The 12,339-nt window shown below is 38.9% G+C and overlaps 1 protein-coding gene across 1 annotated transcript in view; it reads right to left on the bottom strand.

Moving 5' to 3' along the window:
- Window positions 1-8,748: 8,748 nt before the first annotated feature.
- Window positions 8,749-12,339, bottom strand: part of LOC140245969 (uncharacterized) — a 50,156-nt gene continuing 46,565 nt past the window's right edge. The window contains exons 12-13 of the mRNA XM_072325423.1: window positions 10,401-10,561; window positions 8,749-8,963 (exon numbers count right to left, since the gene is read on the bottom strand). Of these exons, the coding sequence (XP_072181524.1) occupies window positions 8,825-8,963; window positions 10,401-10,561 (300 nt within the window). The 3' untranslated portion in view covers window positions 8,749-8,824. The remainder of the gene's footprint in view (window positions 8,964-10,400; window positions 10,562-12,339) is intronic.

Raw genomic sequence — 12,339 nt, 5'->3', positions numbered from 1 at the left:
TTTAAGGCCGGAGTTGGACCTGGACCTGGACCTGGAGACAATGCTGGCAGTTCTCGAGGGGGAGAGCACCTGTATCCTCCAGAGAGTTGCTGCTGCTGCCTACCTAACCTTTTGGTTAGATGGAAGCACTTTCCGGGTGGACTACAGGGCCCTCAAGATGGCCCTTGGAGCCACCATTGGGAGGTAATTACCGTTTTTTTCACATGAATTTGGAGCAAAATTAGGGGGTGGGACTTAACCTGCGGACCGAAGCCCGACCTGAATAAAATGTTCTGAAATTTAGGGGTGGGACATTACCCGAAGGTGGGACATTACATGCGTCAGTACGGTATATACAATAGTGGGTACCCTAATTCTAACCCAAACCCTAACCCTACTTCTCATGGATATTAAATGGTTATAAATGCTCTTCTGGCAGATCCAACCTAAAGCCAGTTACCTGGGATCTGGGGCACATCGATCACCACAGCCTCCAAGACGGAGATGCCAAATGCCTGGCCAAGTCGGCAGCTGCCCTTCTCCGGACCGACCCTAAACCCCTGGAGTGGGCTCTGGAACATCTAGCAGACGGTAAATATATTAAAAAAATTAAAAAACTGCCAACCATTTTAATTACTTTTTTAAATTATGGCTCTGATTTTTTTACTTATATCTTTGCCTTCCAAATATACTACAGCCTGTGACACCTGTGCTACCCCGGGGGGAGGATCAGATTCAATCAGGAGCTCCTCCTTCGCGTGGCCTCCAGCTGGGCTGGGCAGGCACGCTTCAACTTAGACTTCTTCGGACAACCACACGTAGACCGCGCCCAGGGTACGATGTCCCCCCAGGAGCTCGGAGCCTGTCTCATCCACGAGAGAGAGCAGAAAGGAGTTCAAGCCCTCCTGACTGCAATTTTCCAAGACCTCATCAAAGCCAGTGGAGCAGACGCAGAGTAAGTTACACATACTACTGTATTCAGTTTAGTTTGCTGACAACAGTACTTACTCATACATTTTTTCATGGATTTTTTTTTTTGAATTCACAGTGCTACAGGAGTAGCCACTGCCCTCATCCGCTACCAGCGGATCAACGCATTCCAGAGGCTCCCTACAATAATAATATTAATAATCTCCAGAAAAAACAACAACAATCATGTTCTGTTCTATTGAAATTGAAAATATTGTTTCCAGTGTTTTGTTCATCTGTGATACGCATGTAAGCTCCTTTACTCAGGAATTAAATGACATTCTTTTTAATTATTTACCATCATGATAATGTTTAGTTACCGTTGATTTGCATTCATTGTGATTAAAGCATAATGACATATCAAACTCTCTCTTAAATTGTAAGAAGAAATCGTAGATATCTATTTCATATTCTTAAGACTTGAAAATAATCGAATGATTTCTGTAAATGCTGTTGTCTTGAGAAATAGATGTACACAATTTTTTTCTTATAAATATTCAGCAGATGTAAATCAGTGTCTGCGTCTACATTTCTGTCATGTTTTTCTCAAAGATATTTTACTGAGAGAATGTTTGCACCTCTGACAAGCCTGTGTTTTTGTGTTTTGTGTTTTGTGTTTTTTGTACTTTTTTGTTAGTTTGTTTGTGTGTGTGTATGTGTGTGTGTGTGTGTGTGGTCAAGGTACACCTAAAAACATAAAAAACATGGATCCATAATTACCTGATATATCATTTTTATTATTGTTGTTGTTCAAAGACTTGAGGCATATCATCGTTAGAGGTGTTAACCTTACGTATACAATTCATGCAATCAACCAAATATTAAGAACTTTTAACAAAGTAACAAAGTACGCAATATTATTCTTTCTCTTCGAATTCTTTCATCTCAATGAAAACTGTTAAATGAGCCAAATAAAAAATATAAATTGAAATAGGGGTCCCAATATTAACACACATATCATTTTAAATGCGTGTTTGTGTCTGTGAAACGAGGTGTATGTACAGATGTCAATGTCATATGCTTTTGTTGCCACTCATGCATTGTCATACTAAAAGTTATTATATTTCAAGTTCATCTCATTTGCATGTCAGAAAAAAAAGGTAATGAAATCCATTCCACAGACTTTACCAAACTCGTATTTTAGTCTTCAATATTAATCCAAATCTATGTATTTGTAACAACGAATGAAAACTCTTACATCAAGGGATTAAAAAAAAATCAACCAATGATAACAAAAAAGAATGGACATTTAGTACATACTCGATAACTTTTCAGAAAGAAAAATATTTGAAAATGTTCCAAGGCATCAATAGTTTTGCAAGCGAATGTATTTCAATTAATTTTAATTAACTAACTGGTAAGTTACATTACATAGCCCCGGGACCCTCCCGCTCACTTCATGAGCGGGCTGATCGCAGTAACATTACATGTATAATAGACTGTACTAAGTTAGACTAGGCCTAACTTTAGATCTATCATCTAGAGTGTGTTAGTCTGCATGGTTGTGGGGTCCTAGTTTCGGGGAAAATATTGATTGTTAGCCTCCTTAGTGGAAGTATTTTACATATAAATTATCTGAAATTTATCTCAGATCGTGCTAGATCTATCTAGACTCAAAAACCTGGCTGTAGATTGACATCATGTTGTCGCACTGTCGATCATAATGATAAGGCTTATTATGCACACTGCACATACGTTGTTCTGCCTTGCTACTGCTCAGTGCTATGTAAGATACGTTATTCTGCCATGCTACTGCCGTGGTGCGCAGAACAACTTGCGTTGTTTTGCCTAACCACGCACGTGATCTGAAGTTTGGGTGATATGGCAAAACAACGTATCTACAAAAAGTCTTTGATATTTTGAACAAAAAATCTCTTTTTGACTTAAATTTTACCTAGATACTAGAAGAATGATATAAGCCATATTTTTAAAAAAGTATCTTGGAAAATTATTCAACTGGAGAGAAATGGGAACAATTCTAGTACTTTGTGGTTTCAAAATCTAAAATCGCGAATATCTCGAAAGTACCAAAACGCAGATACGTTGTTTTGCCAAATCACGGCCGAACTATGTAATGATTGTATATAAAGCATACTGAGACTTGGAAAGAAACACTTGCATTTTGCACTGACTGTCCGTTCACAACTCTTGTCTCCTCGAGTCATTTATCACCGGGCGTAGAACACAAAATTGGCGACGGTAGCTGCCCTGACAAAGTACTACCACCTCACTATGAATATTGCGTTTGAACGGCATCAGTTTCGGCAAGCGAGTCAACTACCGGAGGAGACAGCGGACGAATTCTGCACCTGTTTGAAGTCACTCTTCATATCGTGTGACTTCGGTAAAGCTGCCAATGATCACATTCGAGACCAATTCATAGACAAGTGTCAGTCATCTGGTCTGCGTCGTCGTTTGCTTCGTGAACGAGACTTAAAGTTGCACACCCTCTTGGACATCGCACACGCCAGTGAGGCGGCCGAGAAGAAGGCTGCCGTGATGCAGAAGGGCGTGGAGTCTTCCCTCCACATCAGGACACGGAGTGATCACAAGCATTATCGTCCTGCCCATCGACAGGGAGAAAATCAATGTGGTAATTGCGGCCACAATGGACATCGTGCCAGTGATCTGGCATGCCCAGCACCAGGACAGAGTTGCAACAAGTGCAGAAAACTCGGGCATTATGGTTGGGTATATCGCAGCTCGAGACAGGAAAAACTGAGTGTCTCAAGGAAGGCATTTGATTCAGTTTTAATGTTAAGTGATAAAAGGAAGGAAGTTAATTTCACATTTCAGCTCATTATAATGAAGTGACATATGCAATTGTAGGTGCAACAGAAAAGTTCAGCACTATAGTGAACTGCACGGGTTAAAGTTTTCAATGTATTACCCATGCCTTCTACTTCACTTGTAAATAGAGTTTTGTTTGGATTTTCCCTTTCATTCTAGTTTCTCCACTCTCAATGTTTCCAAGTGCTACCAATGTTATTATTTTCCTTTCCTCTTGATCTCTACCTATCACCTCTGGCTATCTGTCTGGAAGGGGAGGGATATTGTGTTTATACTACTGTCTGCTGCTGAAGTCGTTAGCGGCTACTTGTATCATCTCATATTTCCATTACGTAATCACCCTTTTGGTCATCCTTTCTGCGGTCTCTTTAGTTACGTTCAGACGACAAGTCCTAACCTCGAGGTTATGAAACCTTGAGGTTAAGCTCTTGCCCCCTAACTTTGACGTGCGTCCACACGACAAATCTTAACCTCGAGGTTAAATTCCTGCCCATTTGAGTGCGTTGATTTTTGTGTCCACACGGTGCTTAAGTACGAGTGGGGACCCCCTGCGGCTCGTGGTTAGAGCGCTGACCATAAGATTTATCGTGGCTCTTAACATCGAGCTAACTTCGAGGTTAGCTAACTACGAGTGCGTCTTCACGGTCCCTAACTACAAGCTTAACCTCGAGGTTAAGGCTTGTCGTCTGAACGTAACTTTTGTTTCCAATTTCCAACACTCCTTTCTCTCCATCCACACTCTGGAAAAGTCATTACTGGTCAAATGGTCATCCCATTTCCTCTACCACCTACCCTGCTCATCTCATACCAACTATGTACTGATTGTATATAAAGCGTACCGAGACTTGGAAATAAACACTTGCATTTTGCACTGACTGTCCGTTCACAACTCGTCTCCTCGAGTCATTTATCACCGGGTGTAGAACACAAAAATATGTCTACACATAATAAAGGTGGTTTGTTTGTTTGTTTGTTTCATTTCCATCTGAGAAGATGGCTGGCTGAAATATCTGCTCTTCCATGGGTCCAGTTGGATGTAAGACGGGACCACTCCACCGGGTCAAACACTCCGCTCTTTGTGATGACTAAATGAAACGGGATCTTTTACATGCATGAGTTGTGACTTTCTCACACACGGGACCTCCATTTTATGTCCTATCCTATCAGAGGGACTATAGTCTGCAACATTTTCTAAGGTCAAGGTGTTGGCAATATGCTGCTAATATCAAAATATCATTACCATGCATGATGGGATTTTTCTCAAAATCGATTTCTGCCAACGATTTCTGCCAATTGATCGATTTCTGCCAACAAAAATGACCAGAATACACTGTCGCGACAAGCAATGGGTTACCCCTGCCATCAAATCTATGATCAAGGAAAGACAAGCTGCTTTCAATAGTGGTGACAAGAAACTTGCCAGGAAACTTGCTAAACGTGTTCAAAAAGAGATACGTAAAGCCAAGCACAGTTATTACAACGACCGAGTGAAGAAACATAAAAAGGCCAATCCTGCAGAATGGTATAAACAAATAAAAATTATGACCAACATGAGAAATGTCAACTCACACATAACTGTTCCTGGAGTTAACAGAGATGACACCGCCGTCATAGCGAATATGATCAATGCCTTCTTCACCTCGGTCGCTGGAGATGTACCTGCTATGGACACTAAAGACTTACCTGCATACTTACCTGATCCTTCTCCTCCTCCCCGCGTTGAACCATGGGACGTCTATCTGCAACTTAGGAAGGTGAAGGTTGGGAAAGCGGTTGGTCCTGACATGATACCTTGCCGAATCATTAGAGAATTTGCATTTGAACTTAGTGTCCCATTGGCCCATATCTACAGTACTTCACTTGCTGAAGGTACCGTCCCGACGATGTGGAAGAGAGCTGTAGTTGTCCCTGTCCCTAAAACCACTCCTGCGAGAATTGATAAACTCCGTCCAATCTCTCTGACTGATACTTTCGCCAAAGTCTTTGAGGGTTTCGTCTCGAAGTGGCTGATGAAGTCCATTGGATCGCAGCTTGACAACAAACAGTTTGGTAATGTGAAAGGATTATCCACTACGCATTACCTAGTTGACTTATTGCATCACCTTTATCAGCACGCAGAGACCAGTAAAGCTGTATCTACACTTGTCATGACCGATTTCCACAAGGCTTTCGATCGAATCAACCACACTGTTGCCGTCCAAAAGATGATCTCTCTGGGAGTGAAACCTATGCTGATTCGCTGGATAGCACACTACCTTACGGACAGGAGCCAATGCGTGCGCTACCGTGGTGCCACATCCAAGTGGGCGACTCTAAAGGCCGGAGTACCTCAGGGGACCAAACTTGGACCAATTGTGTTTTTAATCGTCATCAACGATGCGCTACGTGATAGTGATACAGCATATTGGAAGTATGTCGATGACCTTTCCATTGTTGACTCAAGATTCGCCGGAGAGCAACCCCTTTTATTGGAAGCGACTCTCAAGCGTTTAGCCGAATGGTCTACGTCCAATGGAATGTCAATTAACCCCGCTAAATGTGAGAGTATGCAAGTCTGTTTCATGAAAAATCCCCCAAACCCATGGCCACTGCAAATTGACCAAGAACCCCTCATACAATCCACTTCTGTGAAATTGCTGGGAGTCCACATTCGTCATGATCTAAAGTGGAATGATCATGTTGATTTTATGATTAAGCGAGCTAACGCACGGATATATCTCATTAGGATTTTAAAAGGATACGGATTGCCAATTGAGGATCTCTGCACCATATACATTGGCTTCATTAGACCCCTTGTGGAGTATGCGTGCCCTGTTTGGAATGGTGGCTTAAATAAAGAACAAGTATACTGTTTAGAAAGGGTGCAGAAAAGAAGTCTGAAAATAATCTTAGGCACGAATTATTCATCATACGAGACAGCTCTGACTCTCCTGAACTTGTCATCCTTGGCTGACAGAAGGAAACAATTATGTCTGACTTTTGCTGAGAAAATGGTCTCAAATGATAAGGTCTCCTACCTCATACCCCCTTGTAAGAACATTAGAAATCTACGCAAATCAAATGTCAGAGAACAATTAAGATGCAAAACAAAGAGATTCCGTAACAGTTCAGTACCGTATTTCATCGATTTGTTGAATTCATGTTAATCAGGCTGATGATTATATATTGTAAAACTAAGTTGCATATTGGTTGTATGTTACATAATTTATATTTTATTGTTCGGTTGCACTATCCACGAGGCACTATCTCTTTAGACCCTTATACCTATCTCGCTCTCTCCTCTCCCTCTCGTTCTCGCTTCTCTCTTCCCATCTCTCTCTCTCTATCTCCCCTATTCAAACTACTTTTTTGTGACATAGTGCAAAGTTTTATAATTACCATACAAATGTGGTTCTTATTGGTGTTCAGAGTACATTGGTTATCATTTGAGATTTGAGAACTTGTTTTCAAATGATAAGATTCCCTGCCTCATACCCCTATGTAAGAACATTAGAGATTTACGCAAATCAAATGTCAGAGAACAATTATGATGCAAAACCCAGTGATTCCGCAACAGATCAGTACCGTATCCCATTGATTTGTTGAATTCTTTTTAATCAGGTTGGTAATGATATATTATTTGTATGGTATTTTGTACAAACTAAGTTGCAGATTGTTTGTATGTTACATAATTTATATTTTATTGTTCGGTTGCACTATCTATGAGGCATTATGGCAATGGGCTTTTATACCTATCTCGCTCTATCCTATCTCTCTCCCTCTCTCTTGCCCCCGCTTCTTTCTTCCTATCTCTCTCTCTCTCTCTCTCCCTCTCCTCAAATTACTTTTACGCGAAATAGCGCAACGTTTTAAAAATGGCCATCTAAATAATGGTTCTCAGGGGTGTACAGAGATTATTGGTTGTCTTTAGAGATCTTTCTGCAATATTCATACCTCTACATCAAAAGAGTATACCAAGCAATATGACAATGTCCGTTTGATACAGTTTCATGGGGCGCCCTCCCCGTCCATCAGTGGTCATAATGATAATCATGTGATTGAAATTTAATAAGCCACATGTCTACAATATTTCTGTTGTGCAATAATTATTCCTGAATGTTATGATATTGTAATATTTTCTGTGAGTTTTTGGAATGTTTTTTTTCCCTGATACATATATTTTATGTGTATTTCACATCTGCATTCATAAGATTGATATTTTATATCTATTATACGATTTATATGGATAAGGTATTTTGGTTTTTATCTAATTTTGATCAATAATGATGTACAGTATTGTTAAAAAGATAGCAAAGTTAAGAGATTATATGGATTGAAATGATGATTTTGATAGAAATATAAGATGAAAACAAATATATTTGATATTTTATATCTTTTTGCATATTCTCTTCCCTAGTATTCTCTTCTGTCTCTTTCTATCTTTCTTGCTATCTCCTTTTTACAAGTACCCCTTCTGTGTTTCTCTCTCTCCGTCTCCATACACAAGTGTTTGATATCTCTTGTTATCACTGCCCCCTTAAATTATTTTTCAGCACATGTATAAACAAAATATAAAAGTTGTTGCAGAAGTATAATAATTTGTGTGTATATATATATCATCATATCTGTTTCCATACACGAGTGTTTGACATCTCTTATATGTTATCACTGCCGGCCTAATTTTTTTTTTTTTTTCAGCACATGTACTTGATGTAAACAAAATTTGAAAGTTGTCGGAGAAGTGTAATGATTTATGTATTTTTGATATATTTTAGCCTATACGTTTGTGTATGTATATGATGGTGATATGAAGATTATGTATAATTTCCCTAGCAGATTTCTCAATGTGTGTGTATAAGTGTATTTGATTAATTCTGCTATTTTGGTTATCAGGTGGCTTTCTATATGTATGTATATAATTGTGTAGTTTTATCTTTTAATCGTAGACTGATTGTATGATTATGTATGTTACCATAAAATGAAATATTACACTGTACAAAATTCTGCAATTCAGCCATGTTCATGGTTGCAAATGAATTTTTAAAATAAACCATTACCATCACCACCACCACAACAAAACAAAACAAAAATCTTTTGAGAGCCAACGCTATCTGTCCTTGGAGGAGTGGAGCTGAGGGAGAAGATCCACCTCTGGGAATCCATAGAGGATGAGAAGAATGATCGCCATGGCGATGGTTGGTATTGCTAGCAGCCACTGGATGTCATCCACAACTTTGGTGTTAAAACTGTGAAGAGAAGAGACATTGTACACGAATCTGTAATAACACACACTACGCATGAGGCACAAGTGTAACCAATGTACAGTGTAACCAGGGCTTTATTCCACCTGGTACAATAAAAGCTGTAATTTTCATGAGCTAAATTTTTGCGAATTTCACAAATCACTGTTCAGGGTTGCTTACCTCTGGAGATCATGATTAAAAACTAATTTTGAAGGCCAAAAATCATATTTTTCTTGTAAATCTAAGATAACTGCACATACCATTTAAGCTGAATCAAATAAAGGAAAAAAACATTTTTTCCATAAAAAAGACAAAATTATTTCCTTTTTCTTTGGGGAGGGGGAGGAAAGCATACTAAATATCATAAGAACATAACATTTTGCAGCTATGTAATTATTTGGCTGGTAAAAAAAAGGAATACCTATTGGCCACATTTGCAAGGACAGACCTTGTGAGGAGTAATCACACAGATGATTATGTGAGCAGTGATACCATGTGAATATCAATAAAAAGATGCCCTCAACTTTATCGAATTTCCTTCCCAAAATGATAGTGATACCACAAATAAACATATCTAGATACAAAACAAAGCATTGTTCATTATCTGAACAATGTAAATTAATCTTAAAAGGATGTTTATGATGTAGTTATAACGGCTGATGCAGATTGCATTCTTCTGCATCCTTGCAAACTACACCTTATCTTGTAATCCGATACCAAAGCTGAAACCATTGAGGAGGCATGTTATTGGTATTCCAAACAACATAATTGCCAAGTAGATACCTCTTTCCATTCACTTTGTCATATGACGTGACAGTTAAAAGGGAATCAATATAAGATTTTTGTAGTCACGAAAGTCCATAAAATTTGACAACTAGGAGTAATAAATGAAGGGCTGAGGGTGATTCACTATATAAACAAAACCGGGGGGGGCATTTCATGAAGCATTTCGTCAGATTTTTTTTTTCTGACAAACTGCTACAAGCTACTGAAATCCTTGCATCTGACTGGCTGAGAGCAACTTTGTTGGACAAAACGCTTCATGAAATGCCCCCCTGAAGACAATTTCATCTCAACCTGATGTACAGTGAACAGTAGTGAATGCTATCTTGGACAAATGGAGGATTAAAAATCTGTCATTTAATGAACAGTTGACATGGCTAGTAATCTGGCCTAAAATTGCCCACGTATCTTATCGGCTCTCAGTTACCTACCCTCATTACCTGACCATAATGTCAATCACGCAAAGCCATTCAGGTGAGTTTTACAGGAAAGCCACGGTCATAGCTGACAGATTAATAGGATTACATAATCACTGTTCATTAACAGATAATCCAATGATATCTGTGCCAACAGATGAAGATAGCTGTCAAGCGGAAATTCTGATTGAGGAACTGAGCAGAGTATGCGTTAATCAATGTCAATCCGAGAGTACAGTACCTTGCTGCAAATGCATCTGAGAAGTCTTGCTTGTAGTTATTAGTCATGTGAACCTCAATGAGTGCTGTGATCGGACGGACAGGTGCAGCTACCTGAAGACTGTGCCGACCTGGTCTGGTAAATAGTGTTGGTGGATGCAGACTTATAGAGCCGACAGACACCTATGCAATAGGAAAATCAAACCAAGGGGGTGCAAATTAAGGGGGAACTTGTAAAGGTATCATCATTTCAAGTCTTCGGCAAAAGGGAACACTGTTTTAATGGACACAATAATGGTAACATTTTAGAGACACTTTAAAGGACAAGTTCACCTTCATAGACATGTGAGTTTTGTGAATGCAGCAATATTAGTAGAACACATCAGTGAGAGTTTGAGGAAAATCTGACAATCCGTTCAAAAGTTATGAATTTTTGAAGTTTTTGCTCAGTCACGACTGGATGAGAAGACTACTATAGCTTGTGATGTCACATGAGTACAACGACATAAAGAAAGTATAGAGAAAATTCAACATATTTTTACTTTTCTCGCGTAACAAAAGAACACTCAACTTCTCTCTTTCAGAAGGCAAGGGGAATAATATTACCCTTAACATACGTCAGTAGCAAGTCAAAGAAATGTGCACTTTATTCAAAAAGTAAAGTTTTGTGAAATTCTCTTTTTATTTTCCTTGTATCGTTGTACGCATGTGACATCATACACTGTGGTAGTCTTCTCATCCAGCAGTGACTGCGCAGATACTTAAAAAATTTATAACTTCTGAACGGATTGTCTGATTTCCCCCAAGCTTTCACTGATGTGTTCTACTAATATTGCTGCATTCACAAAACCCACATGTCTATGAAGGTGAACTTGTCCTTTAATTTTACTGCTTAAGTGGGATAAAACTCAGCCAGAAGTGACACTTTTGTTATTAGATGTTCATACAAAATACAAACTTTGCACAAGAATACTACATTTGTAATTGTCCTGAAAGAGGAAAATTCAAGAGATATAACCTCCCCCCCCCCCCAAAAAAAAAAGACAAAAATGTGACCACGGAATATTAAAAACCAAAACATTTTGCAGTAATGGAATCTACCTGTACTAGTATGTATCACAATATTGGTTACTCTGAACATTTACAAGTACTATCCTGACAACCATTAAGACATCAGATCAATTAATATATCTCATATTCCTTTTCTGTCAATCACCTGCTATTCATTACATCAGATAACAGATCTGAAACTAAGCCTCATGATCAATAATCTATTAATGAGCGTTTCATGTTTCCCTCATCAAATGAATATACTCCAAGTGTACAGGGCATAGACCACTGGACACTCTCCTAATGTACTAGATTGTATGTACAGACTTGAAGACGAGATTTTAAATTACTTTGTTGCAATTATGCACAAGGACATTCTCTTGCATTATCTGAATAGAGTTTATGATTTGAAATGTAGAACTGATAGAAATGTCAAAGAGTAGTTGGAAGAGATTTGCAACCCATCAATGTTCAAACTAAAAAAAAAGTGAAAGTTTGTTGTGAAAAGTGAGTACAGTGCACTCCCTTTACAATGAACATGCTTATAATGAAATGTTGCTTACAACGAAGCAAAAATTCACATTGCAACATTATCCACACTATGAAATTTTTAATGTTTATTTGTTTGGTTCTAAGGAAATTTTGATATAACGAAAGAAAACTGCCGGTCCCAAGGACTTCCTCATAATGGGAGTCCACTGTAAATTGTAGTTTAGGTGAAAAAAAGACAAACAGGAGACACAAATCATGGGCGTACATACTCGAGCAGGATTCGAACCCACGACCTCCTGATCACCGGACAGGCGTCATCTCCACTAGATCACCGAGCTTTCGCCTGACAGCAAGTGTTGGTTCTAATCCTTATAGCATGCAGCGGGTACTGCTTTGTTATTCAAATTTATGAAGTTCTT

Source organism: Diadema setosum, chromosome 1 (genome assembly GCF_964275005.1).
Source record: "Diadema setosum chromosome 1, eeDiaSeto1, whole genome shotgun sequence".
Classification (NCBI taxonomy): Eukaryota; Metazoa; Echinodermata; class Echinoidea; order Diadematoida; family Diadematidae; genus Diadema; species Diadema setosum.
Note: the sequence above shows the minus strand (reverse complement) of the source record. Positions and strands in the feature narration are given on the sequence as shown.